The 17,972-nt window shown below is 34.5% G+C and overlaps 1 protein-coding gene across 2 annotated transcripts; it reads left to right on the top strand.

Moving 5' to 3' along the window:
- The first annotated feature begins 5,032 nt into the window (after window positions 1–5,032).
- On the top strand, window positions 5,033–17,488 carry LOC109001395 (dynamin-2A-like). Of its 2 annotated transcripts, XM_018978648.2 has the most exons (23): window positions 5,033–5,161; window positions 5,282–5,516; window positions 6,203–6,253; window positions 6,361–6,481; window positions 7,002–7,094; window positions 7,827–7,888; window positions 8,123–8,240; window positions 8,431–8,773; window positions 9,335–9,482; window positions 9,923–10,024; window positions 10,141–10,260; window positions 10,843–10,926; window positions 11,113–11,240; window positions 11,660–11,744; window positions 11,889–12,027; window positions 12,563–12,639; window positions 12,828–12,884; window positions 14,541–14,688; window positions 14,806–14,954; window positions 15,247–15,360; window positions 15,448–15,515; window positions 15,834–16,006; window positions 16,747–17,488. In XM_018978648.2, the coding sequence occupies exons 2-23, from the start codon at window positions 5,361–5,363 to the stop codon at window positions 17,001–17,003; spliced, it is 2,793 nt and encodes a 930-aa protein (XP_018834193.1). In that variant the 5' UTR covers window positions 5,033–5,161; window positions 5,282–5,360; the 3' UTR covers window positions 17,004–17,488. The 2 variants fall into 2 exon arrangements, with proteins under 2 accessions (XP_018834193.1, XP_035544708.1); XM_035688815.1 differs by having other exon boundaries at window positions 5,033–5,516.
- Window positions 17,489–17,972: the final 484 nt, after the last annotated feature.

The raw sequence follows: 17,972 nt of genomic DNA on the forward strand, positions 1-17,972 counted from the left end.
TATCATTATATAAAAGGATATTTGTGTAACCTTAATTGGTGAGAAATGATTTACCAATAATATTTCATAAAAATAAATTTACAAACTGATATAGTTTCATATGATATGTCAAATTATAAAATAAATATAATATATCACATAAAATCGTATAAATTTATAAATTTATCTTTATAAAATATATTTATGATTGTAATACTTTTCTTATTGATAACCAGAGAACACAAGCCTTGAGTAAATACCCAACGAGAAAAAAGTGATGACAAGAGATTCCCTCTCATTAAGGGACGACACAACTGTTCTCAAGTATTCTCATATATTTTTAAATATTCTCACATATTTTATTCTCAAATATCACGAATGTACAAAATATTTTCAATTTAAAATCTTTAACTTTTTCATATAATTATTTTTTAATCATTACAAATTCTTCAAACTCTCAAACAAAACACAAACAATAGTATCACTTTAAATTACAAGACAACAATTATATTAAAAAATTATATTCAAACAACTTTTTAACTTTATAATATTTTATTCAATTTTGTATATTTTCTTTTCAAAAATCCAATAAAATATCTCTACTCAAAATATTTAACTACTATTCATAAATATACTAAGATTGTCTAGATATTCAAACGAGATCTAACCCTTCCATTAACTAGAGTTTGATAGGAGGGTTAGGTCTCGTTTGAATGTGATTATTAATGAAAAAATATATTCATCATCCCATAATGTATCATTAGATGATAGGTTCATAAGTGAAATATGATAAATAGTTTTCAATCATATAATGTTAGGTCATTAGATGATAAAAATTAAGATAATGAGTAACATTACTCGATTATTAAATGGCGATGACTCTGATCGGTATTGAGCCGAGTCAATTACAATGACACAAATCATTTTTCATTTATACAGATAGTATTAACATTTAATAACTTCAAAACCTTTAACTATGTTGAGGAACAAATCAATATAAATTAGTTATGAATAAGACTGTTCATCCGGGTTCTGGGTTAGCCCAGGTTAGACCCGGGCTGGAACCCGAATGAATTTGGGTTTTGAACAGCCTGGATTTCAGGTTAAACCTGAATCATTCCACATGAAAATCGAATCTCAAAATTATTTTTGTTCCACACTGAAGTTAACAAACACCTTTACCAATTAAAAGCATGGTTCCACCATCAAACTTCATTGCAACACAATGAAAAATCTCAAGTATTATTACTTTTTTTAACTTGAGTTTTCTCGGCAACCAAAGTTTCAAATAGAGTTTGTACAAATAAAAAAGGCACCCGACAGATCCGATAGCATTAAACTTACAATACAAGGCCAACAAAATGCAATCGAAAATCGTTGAATAAATAAAAGCATGGAAAAGGAAAATTTAAGAGTCCCATAAAAGAAAAGTGGAAGGAGCTGAAGCTTGAAAAGTCCAAAATGGTAGCGAATTGATGTCGGGTCATGTTTTTAAAAAAGACCTGGGTATCGGGTTTGAAACCCAGGTACTTGGGTTTTAAATTCGGTACTTGGGTTTCAAACTCGTACCCGGACCGGATAGGTTCGATCTGGGCAGGAACCCAAAACTGGAATCTGGTTTTCTGAGATCTGGATCGGGTCGAACCAAAAAAAAAACTGACCCAGATAAACAATCTTAATTATGAAATTTAATTTGTTAATAATAATATAATCATTTTTCACTTATAGTCATCTATATTCTCTCTGGATACAATTAATATTCACTAAGCAACCTAAAAAGAACAAGGCATAAAAAGAAGCCAAGGCATAAAGCCCAACGAGTGATGGGCCCATGGGCAGGGGATAATTAGTGCCCCCCGAATCCCTGCACTGCCTCTCTTGGGTGGGTGCTCCTGTCCAAATGTTGAGAGACAGATTGACTCATACAATAGTTTGTCCCATCTCGTCCACCTACAACGAAAAACAATAAAAAAATTCAAAGTATTCGAAAAAATAACAACAAATCTACAGATCCATCCCTATATCCAGAGATACATCATTTAACAATAAATCCACGAATTTACAAATTTACCCGTGCCGTTTAACACAAATTTGAAAACAATCTTAACCTTTTACTCCGGCAGACTACGATGTGGCTATGGATCGAAGCAAACAATCACGGCCACAAATGGTCATGAGCCTCTTTGCAAATCCATGACCATGCTTCAAGAAGGATAAAAAAAATGAAAGTACAGGAGAAGGAGGAGAGAATATGGCACTGGCGAGAGAGAGGGGGGTTAGGTTTTAAACAAAACTTAACTCCAAAGCGACGTCATTTTGTTTAAAAAACATAATAAAACATAAGATATAACGACGTCATTTTATTAAATATATTGTTAATATATATTTATATGTGTGTGTGCGCGCGCGCGCACGCATTGGCTGGGTTGGGCGTACAAAGTAAACTCTGGGCAAGCTTGGGCTCAACTTGAACCTCACTTCCGGCTCTCAATTCAAGTAATTTTATACACCACACTCTCATTTTATTTTGATCATATTAAATAGTGTATGACACATCAATCACAATTAGATGATAAAGAAACATGTAATAAATGATCATTTAATAGTGATAAATATGTCACGTCATATTTAATGAGATGAAAAGTAATATGATAATATGATGTATAGAATTTTCATTTTTGATAATGACACATTTCACATACGAAGTCAGAGTAATTGTTCATGTGCTTATTGTGCACATTTCACAAAAAGTCCCTAAATGATATTATTGTAATCACAAAATTGGCCAGAAAACAATATAAAGAGAGGATGTCACCTATAATTGAATAACAATTCTATGTATAATTATTTTTGTGTATTTTTATATACTTCACTAATGTGATTGACTGCATTCTTTTTTTAATATAATTCAAAAAATACGTAAAAGTGACTACATATAACGTGTCTCATAATTTAAGATAATTGTAAAGTTTTCATAAATATAGAACCACATATCTCAACAAAAATATAGAAAGAACTAACTATTTTCCCCCCACCCATAAGCTTTTATCCATTTATTTTCCTTTTCTAATCAAAATTGTTTCATGGATTTAACTTCGAATTGTTTATCGACCATGTCTATTGAAAAACTTGTGTTTTAAGTTTTCTATACTTTCTATCGCCATTCAATCGATGGCGACATAGGATCAACTGTGTATGGGCTAAGGAATCAGAAAATGAAAGAGAGTGATGTTTTCTTAATTATATTTGAAAAAAGCTAAAGACAGTCGCTTTGTGTAAGCGCGATGCAAACACCAGCCGATGTGGCAAAAAATCAAAATGCCCCGTTTAGTGATCCCTCCTTCCATTTCCCTCTCTCTCTTTCATTGCCCTCGAGTTCTTAGCTCTCAGAAGTCTGAAGACAAAATGAAAAGAGAAAATACAAAACCAATATAGTTCTTATCTCTCTAAAGATGATCATGGAAGATTTCGAGAATAAGGTTTCTACTACAGAACCAATGGAGGCTGAAAATACTGTAGGTTGCTCTGATTCTTCCAGAATCCTCCATCTGCTTCGTAGGTTCCTTGCAATACAACAACGCAGAGCTGAAGCCTATGCCAGCGCTCAAAAAGTACGTCTCTTTTTCTCCATTGATTTATTTATGAGTTACCAGAAATAAGATTCTGATTATCTATTTTTTTCCCTCTTCATTTCAATGTTTGTTTATTTTTTGTTGTGTTTTCTGAGTATATGGATTTTTGGTAATGGGTTTTCTGGGTTTTCTTTCATTTCCATTTTGGTGCCTCCTCTATTTGCTGTAAAAAACTTGAAGACTCAAAACTTGGGACCAAGTCAGCTGGAAGCCAGATCCCAAAAAAAAGGAACCAAATGCAACCTCCAATTAACATATGTCCTAGAATATTGTCTGTTGATGAAGATGAAAAGTCTATGTCGCTGGCTCTGAAAAGAGTATTCAGTTTGTGAGAAAAGCTCATTCTCAAGATCTGTCAAAATTAGCTAAGCTACAAAGGGAAGATTTAAGAATGGAAGCAGAAAATACAAATCAAGTTGGCAACTGAAAACCCAAACGAGCAAGAAGACAAATATCCAGAGGACCCCAAGCTCTGTTTCAGTGTTTTTGTTTGGATTTTTTATTTCTCATTTCGGTTTCGCGTGGGTATGGTCTTTTGTCTTTTATTTTTATTTTTTTTTCTTTATATATATATATTTATATATATATTATTTGATGTGGCCTCAGCGACTCCGTACCGTTTGCATAAACCAACTGTACGTAGAAGAATTGATTATATTTATGCTTCCATATTTTGCTTAGCGAGTTTTTTGAGTAATATTAAGTATATTTATAGATTTTATAAATATTATATATTTATTTTTTTTAAAAAAGTGCTATATTATTAAAAAATTAATTTTATTATATAAATTTTATATTTATCTAATTTCTTAAAAATAGTGGACAAACATTCCACAATCTATCACTATCACTTCACCTTTTTTTATTTTTATTTTTATTTTTATTTTTTAGTGAAGGAAAAAGCTGATTTATAAGTAGGAAATGTCTATGCCCGGGAAAAGTCAAATACTCGTTTATTTTTAGTGATAAAATGAGGTTAGATGAGATTAAAATTAAAAAATAAAATAAAATATTATTAAAAAATAGTTTTTAATATTATTTTTATTTTAAAATTTAGAAAAATTAAATTATTTATTTTATTTTATATTAAAAGTTAAAAAAATTATAATAATTAAATGAGATAAAATAAAATGAAATAAAATATTTTTTAAAAACAAAGACGTAAAGGCTACAGTGGGATACCTTCGGACACTGGTACGGTAGCATTGAGCTCGACGGTAAGATTTTTTTTTTTAAAAGGTTTTTGTAGCATGTTTTTGACGGGGTGATAAATAGCAAGAAAAAAAATTGAAACAAATAGGACAGATATTAGAAAAAAAAAAAAAAAAACACCAGATCCAGATCCAAACCAAAGGAAAAAAAAAAGAAAAACAGAGTTGGGCTGACAGATTTAAAATTGAACAAAAAGGGCAGTTAATACAAATTCAAAATTAGAGAGAGACAGAGAGAGAAGAGAGAGGTTCCTCTTGCGCATTTCCTCTCGACCTTTTTCGTCTGCCAATCGTTGAATTTCAAACCCTAAATCCTTCGGTACCAGAGAGGAACGCAGGGCAAGAAATACCTATTCCGTCTGATCTCTCCGATTTATTTCCATTATTTTCGGTCTTCACTCCGATCGATCCTCATCCACCTCTTTCTCTCACGTTTTTTGGGGCTTTTATTTTTCTCAGGAGGTGCCCATCTATCCATCTTTCTATCTATCTATTAATCTCTTGGGATCAGATCTTTGATCTTGGAAATCTCGGATCGATGGAGGCGATCGAGGAGTTGTCTCAGCTGTCGGAGTCGATGCGGCAAGCCGGGGCTCTTCTTGCCGACGAAGACGTTGACGAAAACCCCGGCTCTTCCTCCGGTTCTTCTAGAAGGGCTTCTACTTTCCTCAATGTTGTAGCTCTTGGAAATGTCGTAAGTCTACCCGTTCATCTCTCTACTTGTAGTTCTCGTTCTCACACGTGTGTGAGTGGGTGACGATATACTGGATTTATGTGTTTACAGAGAGGGAGATCGCCTCGATTTCTCTATGCACAAGCTTTTAGATTTTCAGTTCTTTTATAGGAAGGGAGATGTTTCCTTCTGGATTGGAAGTGGCCCTCTATACATGTCTTAATGGCACTGCGGTCTGCATGCTGCCTTAATTCATGTAGATGATTTACTAAGAGAAGTTATGGTTTTACTACTTGAAAGGTGTTATTGGGGCTTGCGAAAAGTAAGGATAGAGGATTGACCTGTTTGATTGATTACTTGCGTTTAACTGGTTTAATATCATTAAAATGCAACTATGTGTTGATATTAACTTGAAACGAGGGAGTTCTGAACTTATAAGTGTAAGCTTATTTTATACTTTTTGACTGGAGGATTAATGCTGATGGCCACTAGAATTTTTCCTGAAATTCTCTGTGAGATGTATATGATTATTCAATTTCAGGCGTCAAGTGAAGTTTTGAAATACTGTGTTTAATTTATTCTTACAACTTATAAGAAACCGTCAGACGCGAGGCGATAGTAACCATCTCTTTTCCTGTGCAATACTGCTTTCATTGTCGGGAGATCCTGATGTAATTTTGTTTTTTGGTGTGCCACAAATTGAATAGGGTGCTGGTAAATCTGCAGTCTTGAACAGTTTAATTGGGCATCCTGTTTTGGTAAGTTTGGAGTTTAATATGTTGTTTTTCTTTAAAAAAATCTTATATAGCATAGAAACTAGTAAGATCTACCTTTTTTATTAAGATATCTTCTCTTCTTCGTCCAGCCGACTGGTGAAAACGGTGCCACTCGAGCTCCCATAAGCATAGATTTGCAGAGGGATGGTTCTTTGAGCAGCAAATCGATTATTTTGCAGATTGACAATAAATCTCAACAAGTTTCTGCAAGTCAGTAACTACAATCCGTAGTCATAATTACTTCATGTTTAAAACTGCTTTTACTTAATATGTCAAACATCAGAAGCTTCTTTTGAGGATTTCAAAAGCACCACTGACTTGGCCCTGCAGTTCTAGAATGACCAATGAAATCTGCTTAGCAAGTGACTTTGTGATGCCTGCATCAATTACAATCCCTACGTTACGGGGTGTTTAGTGATAATATAACAAATGCTAGGGTGTTTTCTTTAGAACAAATCTGGAATTTTTTTGTTCATTCCTTACTGTCTTGGGTTTCAGTTTTAGGGAACAATGGTCTTTCCGTTCATGATTTTCTGATGTCACTTTCCGATTTCTATAATGTATTCAGGTGTTTTCTTTTGTATACTTCATGTGTACATGGACTTCGCCTATACATTCGTTTCAATAAAATCTTTTATTACTTATAAAAAAAATATAACAAATGCTAGGGTGTTTGAAATTCTGTTTATCTGTTGATGTGCTTTGTTTGATTAATGTGGCGCTTGTGCAGGCGCTTTACGACATTCTCTCCAGGATAGACTGAGTAAGGGTTCCTCTGGCAAGAGTCGAGATGAAATATATTTGAAGCTACGCACAAGTACAGGTTCGTTTATAATCAATAGTCTTTCATCTTTCTTTACTTATGTGATTAAAGATTGTACTAAAAAATGTTTGTCTCCTGGAAAATGAAAAGTTCCTAAAATTATGGTATGGGTATTGAGAGAGGCTCTGGAATACGTATAAAGTTTGTGGAGGCATCAATTAACATTTGGATGTGAAGAGATAGTGTATGGATATGTTTTTTGATAAGTAATGGATATGTATGATATGTAACGGCTAAAAGTAAGAGTATCTTGTGGTGCAAAGAAACTTTGAATAATTTGACTATTATTATTATTATTATTATTATATCCTTTTGTTCTCTTTTTCTATTATAGATGCATAAAATTTAAGTAGATGGGTCATTGACAAGCCATTTCACATTACAGTAATGCCAAATATCTATTTGGGATCAGTCTTAGATTGTTACTTGTGTAGAATGCATATCTTGAAATTTGGTTGCATTGATGAATATTGTCCATATATTGTAACAATGAATGTTTCTTCACTAGATTTCTATTTTTGTGTGCATCTGTTTAATGTTCTTATGATCTGCATTAAAAGTTTTTTAAAGTTCACTCCATGTTACTGATAAAAAAAAATTTAATCCATGTTATACTGACATCTGTGTTGGGGTTGGTGCATGTTTCATTTGATTTCCTTCTGTCATGCATGTATTCTTTGATTTATTGGTTCCTTTGATTTTAAATTTCAATCTGACGTGATTTTTCCTCAGCACCTCCTTTGAAGTTGATTGATTTACCTGGGTTGGATCAACGGATCATGGATGACTCACTGGTAAGTGGTGTAAAGTATGTCTAGACCTTTTGTTTATCAAGGACATAGGTGGCCTAGGCCCAAGAGTTCATCATTCTTGCAATAGACTCTTTTCCATGGTTTCAGTTCATTTATATTTTTACTTTTTACAAATAGGTTCTAAATGAATTTTCTTACAATAGTTTTGGTGCATTTGAATTATTTTTGGAAACAAAACAATTTCGATTGATAATGTTCTTAAGGATCCTTGTATAGGTTAGTGAATATGCAGAGCACAACGATGCCATTCTACTAGTTATAGTACCTGCCGCACAGGCACCTGAAGTTGCTTCATGTCGAGCCATCAGAATCGCCAAGGAATATGATGGAGATGGTAACTTGCTCTTTTGTTTGTGACCTTTTTACTAGGGGGAGGTTAAATTTGATTATGTTCCTTTATATGAATGCATATGAGATATTGCTTTTTAGATGTTCATATGCTATTATCTCCTTGGTTTCTTATGCGATCTTCTCTTCTGCTTCCTCTTTTTCTTTAATATTAGTAATTTAAATGTTGATTATAGGTACCAGAACCATTGGTGTAATTAGTAAAATAGATCAAGCTGCATCGGATCAGAAATCACTTGCTGCAGTTCAGGCTCTTCTGTTAAATCAGGGGCCATCAAGGGCATCCGATATCCCATGGGTTGCTTTAATAGGCCAATCAGTCTCAATAGCATCTGCACAATCAGGATCGATTGGCTCAGAGAATTCTTTAGAAACTGCATGGAGAGCAGAGAGTGAAAGTCTTAAATCCATACTAACTGGAGCCCCACAAACTAAACTTGGGAGAATAGCTTTGGTTGATGCTCTGGCGCAGCAGATTAGGAATCGCATGAAAGTTCGGCTTCCAAACGTCCTCTCTGGGTGTGTGTTCTGCTGATGCTATACGGCATTCTATTTTGATCTTTTCATGTTTTTATGCATCTTTTAGATATATATTTTTTAACTTGCAAGTTTAGTTCCTGTAGTGCCTAATATTTTTTATGCATCTTTCTAGTGTAGTTTTTTATGCACTTATAAAAAAAGTATTTCAAGTCATATTAATGGGATTTTTTTCATAAGTAATTGAACTTTATCGAAAGGCACAATCCAGTTCAGCATACAAAAAATACAATATAGAGGAAACAAAGTCACGTCCAAATGTTTCAAAAAGTCTCCCAGATTTTGAGCTGTCTACTTTGATTAGAGTTGACACTATCAAGTACTGCTGACAGGCAGATTGCATTGAACCAATAAATCCAGCTTTCTAGGTTGTATAGATCCAGTTTATTAAGTATTTTGCATGTCAAAATTTGATACCATGCACATAATTAGCCACATACCTTTCTTGAAACTACTGCTTTTGAATGGATTCATATACATATTTTCCTATCAAGCATGATGAAATTGGGTTCCTATCAATGCCTGTTCTTTTCATTTCTGCAGGTTACAAGGGAAGTCGCAAATAGTTCAGGATGAGCTGGTGAGGCTTGGTGAGCAATTGGTTCAAAGTTCCGAGGGCACCCGAGCTCTAGCCCTGGAACTTTGCCGTGAATTTGAGGATAAGTTCCTCCAGCATGTTACATCTGGGGAGGTTTGTTTTTTGTAATATATACATTTAGTTTCAAAATAACGTTAAGTATTTAATTTTACCTATAAAAAATATAGCCTTAAGCACAGGGCTCTGCCAATTACTGAGATTTTATTGCAAATATTTTCCTAATTGCTTAATTTTGTGTTTCATTGATCAACATGGATATTATTAGTGTTTGATTGTCTTCACTTCCTCTTTTGCTTTTCCTTCATTTTTCACTTGTGAAGCTTTGTGTATGATTTGGTATTTCACTTTTGAGTACTTGTATTTATTGGAAGTTATTTTTCTATCAAACTATCATCTGGTGCCATTCCCACATTTCTTTATAGTGATTGACAATTGCCTGAGGCAGCAACAGTTGCCTCATCCTTTAGAGTAATTTATTGCCATCATTTTCCTGATTCATGACCCTCATCTATTGTTCTACTATTTTTTTGTAGGGTTCTGGTTGGAAAATTGTTGCCAGTTTTGAGGGGAGTTTTCCAAATAGAATGAAGCAACTTCCTTTAGACAAACATTTTGATATCAACAATGTTAAGAGGGTATGTTTTATCCTTCCCCGTTTTCCCAAATTGCCTTGTTGCAGCTTACCTTTTATTGCTTTCTGGACATTTTTGGGGGCTTCTTATGACCTTTTCATTTATAATTGTTGTACTAGATTGTGTTGGAAGCAGATGGTTATCAGCCATATCTCATATCCCCTGAAAAGGGTTTAAGATCCTTAATTAAAGGTGTCTTGGAGCTTGCTAAAGAACCATCACGGCTTTGTGTTGATGAGGTAAATCTAGGCATTCGGTGCCGTTTTCTGTAGTATGATTTGGATTTTTGTAGCTTCAGCATTGTTTATAAGGGTTTATTATCTAGATTCTAACTTATGATCTTTAGTGGGCTTTCCAAATTCTCTTTTTCTACTGTATATTTACTCTTGAAGGCTTGAGTTGGGCTGCTGAATGATATCATTTCTGGAGCTTCTCAGTCTTCCTTTTCATACTTAATGATGATCAACTAGTATTTTTATTTGTTTGTTTTGGAATTGCTTGTCTACAGTTAGTTAATGTCGTATATATTTTGATAATTAATAAGAATTTTATCATCACGAATAGGCATACACAGGAAGTATACAAAGGAAATACCTATTACACTCTAGAAAACACGAATACTAAAACAGAAACAAACAAATAGTATATATTTTTTCAACAAATTAAACTTTATTAATCATCAGAAAGGGTGATATCAAGTACACTAAAAGTTATACAAGAGGTACACCTATATCTAGCAAGGCATTATAATATTTACTGGGATCAATCTGTGCAATGCTCTAATCAATTCCTTATACATTGATTTCTGACTGATAAATTAGGTACACCGTGTTCTGGTTGATATAGTTTCTGCTGCAGCAAATGCTACACCAGGTCTTGGAAGATACCCTCCATTCAAGAGAGAGGTATGGTGCCTTGTCAAAATATTCATTTTTGCTGTTTTTCTTTTAAATTTTACCATGTTTAATAGTATGACTACAAGTCTGCGTGGTTTAAAATTTACGTCCTTGTTATTCTTTTAAATTTGTTTTTTTGATAAGTAAGAAGGTATTTTAAATTTGCGAATTTAAACTATTTTAATGTTATACAAGGTTGTGGCCATTGCAAGTGCTGCCTTAGATGGTTTTAAGAATGAGGCAAAGAAAATGGTTGTTGCACTAGTTGACATGGAGCGAGCTTTTGTGCCCCCCCAACATTTCATCCGTTTGGTGCAAAGGAGGTATTCTTGACATGTTTTTTGCCTGAAAATAACATTTGGTTTCATACCAAAGCATGTTATGTTGCATCTGGTTTGAGATTATAACACAGTTGACATTTGCTAAATGCATGTGATTCCTGCAAAATTGTTGAGTTTAACTGTAAACATTTGTAACAGAATGGCATGCCTTGCATAATTTCTTCAGGAAGATACTTTAACTTCCATGTCATTGCTACATAGATTGATGAAGTTTCTTTTATCCCCCTCCCCCCTCCTGTGGGAAAAAAATGTCTTGTTCCTGAGTGTGTTGTGTCATTGTTAGTGTTTTCTTTTGCAATATTTATCTGGAGCTTATTAGGATGATCTGTTAATTTTTTTCTCAGGCTTTTACTTTTTTTTTTTTTAAATAAAATCTTCAATTACGTGATAAAAAATCTTAGGATGGAGAGACAGCGCCGAGAGGAGGAGCTGAAAACTCGATCTTCAAAAAAGGGGCAAGAGGCAGAGCAGGCAACACTAAACAGAGTAGGATATTTCCTCTGATGTTTGTTGTAGAACAATTACATTGAGTTGATTTTGTTTTATTTTCCTGAACTGTATATCTTGTTAATGAAGTCATTTTGGTCTTCCTATACCTTGCTCATTATGCGTATCTTGTTTCCTTGTCAGGCAACTAGTCCTCAAACAGGTGGTCAGCAAACTGGTGGAAGCTTGAAATCAATGAAGGAAAAACCAGGGCAGACAGAGAAAGAAGTTCAGGAGAATTCAGGTTTAAAGACTGCAGGTCCCGAAGGAGAAATAACAGCAGGTTTGTCTGCAAAATGCATGCTCATTTGTGACAATAGGTTCTATTATATAAGAATCTAGATACCTGTATTTCAAAATCAAGATTCAGACATTTAATTAATTTAGATTTCCTATTCCTCATTTCTCTATTTATGGAAAACGCTACAATTAAAAATAAAATGGGGACAACATTTTGGTTATGAGATTGAAGCTGGTTTTATTGCATGCTACATATCACATTGTTACAATGTTTCAGATTATGAAGATACTTTGCAGTTAGATAAATTACTTCTTCTTGGTGAATGACGCATATTTGCAGACTTACCTGTCCTAGATCATTTTTATGGGGAATTTTCTTTTCTATTGACGAAAGTGCATTTTGTGCCAAAATAGAATTCATGATGCAATTAGCAAAGCTGTTTCCTGGGGTCATATCGGTTTTTGGGGCAACTATGCATGCCAATGTCTTGAGAGCACTTAAAAGACTCACATGAGCTGTAGCCCAGCTTTCTTTGGGGAGTTACATTATACTAACTGTGCATTTTATTTTACTGCAGGTTTTATATTAAAGAAAAGTGCAAAAACTAATGGTTGGAGCCGTCGGTGGTTTGTTTTGAACGAGAAGACTGGAAAGGTTTGTAACGTTAGTTCAAAGCCTGCCAAATTCAAGCTTCAATCTATAAGTTGGGGTTCTCTTACATTGAGGCACCATAGCCCTTGTAATATAAGATGTGTACTTGTTGCTAATGCAACTACTTTCATCTACTATCATCATCAGAATTGTGATCTTGGGATTTATTTGACCTCTCCTTTATTCCACAGCTTGGTTACACCAAAAAGCAGGAGGAAAGACATTTTCGAGGAGTCATCACTTTGGAGGTAATTTCAAATGTTCATCCTTTTCTACGTTTAGATCTGAATTTTGTAACTATGTTGTTCCCCAAGTTTTTATGAAGCCTTTTACTGTTTAAGATTCTATCATTGTCACTAATGCTGGACAGGATGTATCGAGGGTTCTCGGGTAATAAACTGTGCATTCAAAATGAAAATTTCATTAATTCTGGCGGGTGTATCAAAATATGGGCTAGTGGGGGGAATTTTCATTTGTATTATTAACGTTATTTTTACCCATAAAAAAAAGTTATTGTGGAGAATTTTGCCTGGGCTCTTGTAATTAGGCGTTCTCTCTCGTATACTCCCTGTGTACTTGAGCTATGCCTAATTACTTTGTTTAATAAACTTCTTTTTGCCTATCAAAAACTTTTTGCTGATCTCTTATCTGAATATTCATTCTAATCTTATGGTATGGGATTGTTTACCTTTCAAAAAAGAAAAGATCTGATGGTATGGGATTATGGGTTTGGGTTTTTGCAATCCGTTTATGAAATACAGTTTGTATTTGTTTTCCCTTTGCCAAAAAGCAACACATAAGTTGGATGCAGTGAACACATATATGTTCACTTTAACGCTTATCCTTTATTTAGTTTTCTCTGCAATGTTATGTCTAAAGTGTTACTTATTTACTTATAAAAAAATGTTAATCTGAGGAACCAAACCAAAGGGAAAAAATGTTCTTTTAGCTAATCAATTTATTTATTATTTCTGAATGGCCTACTTGGCTTTGTCTATTTTAATAAAAATTCTATTTAATAATAAAAAAAAATTATTTCTAAATGGCCTAAACCAAATTGACCAGCTAGCTATGAAAAGAAAGAAGCTTGAGTAGTTGTAAAGCTATTTTTTTTTTAAAATTATGGTAGGCTGTCAGATATCAATTCTAGGCAAGCTATTTCTGTAAAACGGTGAAAAACTTTCAAACTCTTGGTCTTGTTTGTTTTCGCAGATGAGTTGAGATTAAAGTTAAAAGTTGAATAAAATATTGTTAGAATATATTTTTTTAATATTATTTTTGTTTTGGGATTTGAAAAAGTTCAATTGTTTATTTATTTTGTGTGAGAATTTGAGAAAGTTGTAATGATTAGATTAGATGAGATGAGATGAGTTGAGAGGACTTGTGAAAACAAATGAGGCAAAATAAATTGAGTTTTGTTCGTAGAGATTGAAAGCAGCTGGAAGTACTAAGGGAAATTAATGCAGGAACTCTGTTTTTACCATGTTAATTCAGAACCCTTAGTCTGATATTCATTTTTCCATTTGCAATCCTCAATAGCAATAGAGAAGAAAGTGAAATCTCTTGTTGACTATCTTGATTAGATTTTAGACACTATAAAATCGTGGATCAAAGTTGGTCTCTTGAGACGCTACTTTATTTGAATGTTTAAGAGTCATTTGTAGAAGATCAATTGCTTTTGGTAAAAATGTATCACAGATGGTTTTTGTAGAATTGGACATATCTCATTAGCATGCTGTTTTAGCCTTTCCGTCTTGATACATCTACGGACAATCTATATTTACATGCACACAGCTTATATGTGCCTGCCGATGCCCATGAAGGGCAGTCTATCCCTCAGATAACCATTTAGTGTACTTCATGCTAATAGTAGTCGTCACCCATCTTATATAATTCTTGTGCAGGAATGTAATATTGAAGAGGTATCAGATGAGGAAGAACCTCCATCAAAGGGCTCAAAGGATAAGAAGGCTAATGGGCCAGATTCTGGAAAAGCACCCAGTCTTGTGTTCAAGATCACTAGCAAGGTTCCATATAAAACTGTTTTGAAAGGCATGTCCTTTTTCTTTCTTTCATCTTTAGTTTCTGAGATGTGGATACCCCTCACCCCGATGTTTGTTGTTTAGAGTTACTAGCATATGTTGAACTCATTCTCCATTCATCTTGCAGCCCATAGTGCCGTTGTATTGAAGGCTGAGAGTATGGCCGATAAGATTGAATGGATGAATAAAATAAGAAATGTTATTCAACCTTCTAGGGGAGGACAAGTAAAGGGTGAAGGTGGTGGTATGCGACAAAGCCTTTCCGATGGTTCTCTTGTAAGTTACTGATTCATGGCTGATGTTATGCAATTTCTACTTTGTAATGGCAAATAGCTGCTTGTATGACTTTTTCTTCTTGCAAATATTTTGGAATTATGCCATTTTCTGATTCAGTTTGTTTGGTATCTTCAATGTTGAATTTCCTCTAGTTTTCTCATTTGTTTCAGTCTTCATAATTTTTTGGAAATTTCCTGAATTTCAATTTCCCACTGCAATTTAGATGGAAGGACCTGCTAACCTTTATTTTACTAAAAGTTGTTGCACTAAATCTTAAAGTTCCCCTTTCAAGGATATGATGGCTCGAAAGCCTGCTGATCCTGAGGAAGAGCTTCGGTGGATGTCTCAAGAAGTACGAGGTTATGTGGAAGCAGTTTTGAACAGTTTGGCTGCAAATGTCCCCAAAGTAAGCTTATATCATCACCTTTGCATTTTTCATCCTTAAAATCAGTAGGTGAATGATTGATACATTTGGGATTGACTGGTTGAGCAGGCAGTTGTTCTTTGCCAAGTAGAGAAAGCGAAGGAAGATATGCTAAATCAGTTGTATAGCAACGTCAGGTGGAATGCTTCTCTATTTTCTCTTCATTTGTTGTTTGCATTGCACAACTTTGATGTTTTTTTCTACAAATGTGCTTGTCCAAGCGGCCCTGACAGGCTGCCTTCGTGTTCTTAGCTCTATCTGGTGAATGTAACCTCATACTTCCGTGCAATTTGTGTCTCTTTAACTGTACAGTCGTGAAAAAGTCACAGGAATGCAAAATTCCTAAATCTTCATAGAACAGAATAATTTTAATAATGTTTATATTTGGGGTAATTAAAAAATAATGTTTATATTTACTCGTATAAAAAATAATGTTTATATTTGTGAATGGGTAGTGCACAAAGCACAGCAAGGATTGAAGAGTTGCTCCAGGAGGACCAGAATGTCAAACGTAGGAGGGAGCGCTACCAGAAGCAGTCTTCTCTTCTTTCAAAACTAACGCGCCAACTTAGCATTCATGACAACCAAGCTTCTGCTGCCTCCAGCTGGTCTAATGGTGGTGGGGCAGGTTTGTATTTAAAAACTGTTCCATTTCTCTCAATGGTCTGAATCCAAAAGATCTCAAGTTGATGATATTTTTCTTCTCAAAACACGTAAAGAAGTCTGTTTTTGATGAACAATGCCAGAAGCAAATATGTTTTAGGCTATATCATGAATTATAACTGGACTCAAAACTTTGTTAGTATCTCTCAAACATTTTCTAAATCATTGTTGTAATCAGAGCATTCTTTTTCCAAGCATTAAGACTCAGAAGAATATAAATTTTACCATGGCTTCATTTCTTTCTTGTTTTGTGAATGTTTAAGGTGAGTGTGTTTAACCTTGATAGATGATTAGATTGGGTTCATGTTTGAGTTCCCAGTCAACATAAATGTTTGCCACCTGTTGGTGGTGGATCATGGGCCCTAGTAACCAAGGACTTACAGATCAATGTTAAGCAGGGATGTACGTATAATGTCATTATCATAGCGGACGAACCAAGCCCCTCAACAGTTGCATGGTCAACTACACACAATCAAAGAGTTACTGTAATATTAAGCCATCGAACTTTGATTTGTTCATTCACAATTTTTTTTGAAAAGCAAGACCTGGATGTTGTTCAGAAGGCCATGGATTTATTGGGGTTGTTTTCTATTGTTTTTCAAATAATGATGCTATGCGAAGTCTCTTTTTACAGTGCTCTAATGTTGATCTTAAATATATAGTTGTCCTGAAGCTCTGACATTGTAATCTCTATAACCTTTGCAGAAAGCAGCCCTAGGACCAGTGGTCCATCTGGTGATGACTGGAGGTCTGCATTTGATGCGGCTGCTAATGGCTCTGTTGATTATAATTCCTTTGGCGATTCTTCTAGGTCTGGATCCAATGGTCACAGCCGACATCACAGTGACCCGGCACAAAATGGTGATGTGAACTCTGGTTCAAATTCCGGCAGCCGACGTACTCCTAATCGGTTGCCCCCTCCTCCACCGCAGTCTGGTTCTTCAAATTACAAATATTATTAAATGGAATTGTATTGTTCGACTGACTCATGTTTTCATTGCATTTTTGGTGGGTGAGACAGCCCAGCCCCACTTCATGATCCGAACATTTGCTCTTCTTAAATTCTATATTCCTGTTAGAATCAGTAGATGGGGAAGAGACTAGAGAGAGAGAGAGAGAGAGAGAGAGTTTGTGTACATAGAAGACTACAGGTCCTCAGTATCGAGTGCTCATGGCTTGGCCCAGTGTTAGATGACTTGGTCAGGTGTCACATAGATGGATTTCAGGGTTCACTTGAAATCCACTTTTATTATATTCTATTCAATATTCTTCTTTTCATAGAGTTTATGTTCCCATTTCTCTGCTCATTTTCGGATGCCATAGATGTACTTGTTTGTATTGATTTGGATTTCATGTGTACTACCCATATCTGATGGCCTTGTAACATGTGGAATATCTTTTCCAAGTTAAAGGGTATATTTTACTGTCTATTTACTTGTGTTTCTCACCCTTTTTCTCTAATTGCTACTAGTGTAAACTCACTATAGATTTTTATTTCACGATACAATTCAAAGTTCGGTTCAATAATAGATTGGGATTTGTTGTTTCCAAAAGCTATTGCATTTCCAATAAATCTGGTTTGTGAAGGAATATGGTGCCTTTATATTTTCCAATCATTGCCTTTTTTTGTCTTCTGCCTATGTCCAAGATATTGCAGAGCAGGTTTTCCATTTCACATTAAACCAAAGCTTTGAGCAAATAAAACAATTTCGCATGCTGTTGAACATCCATCCCCACCATCTTGGATAAGCATCTCCCAAGAAGCGAACTTGATCAGTGTTAGTAAATTTATTTCTTAAAAAATGCAGAATTAACCGATTAGTATAACCTCACCTCTAAAGTAGAGGTCTGGAATCGAAACTCGAAATCCCCTCTCCCAATAAAAAAAAAAAAAAAAAAGGAACTGATCTATTCGACAAAGTCAATGTGCT

Source organism: Juglans regia, chromosome 1, assembly GCF_001411555.2.
Source record: "Juglans regia cultivar Chandler chromosome 1, Walnut 2.0, whole genome shotgun sequence".
NCBI classification, from domain to species: domain Eukaryota; kingdom Viridiplantae; phylum Streptophyta; class Magnoliopsida; order Fagales; family Juglandaceae; genus Juglans; species Juglans regia.

Bases quoted from the DNA above. Each gene is read 5' to 3' on its own strand.
- LOC109001395 (XM_035688815.1), top strand. From the start codon at position 5,361: ATGGAGGCGATCGAGGAGTTGTCTCAGCTGTCGGAGTCGATGCGGCAA. The intron at 12,028-12,562 runs GTTTGTCTGCAA...ATTTTACTGCAG, and splicing joins CGAAGGAGAAATAACAGCAG to GTTTTATATTAAAGAAAAGT. The intron at 12,640-12,827 runs GTTTGTAACGTT...TTTATTCCACAG, and splicing joins TGAACGAGAAGACTGGAAAG to CTTGGTTACACCAAAAAGCA.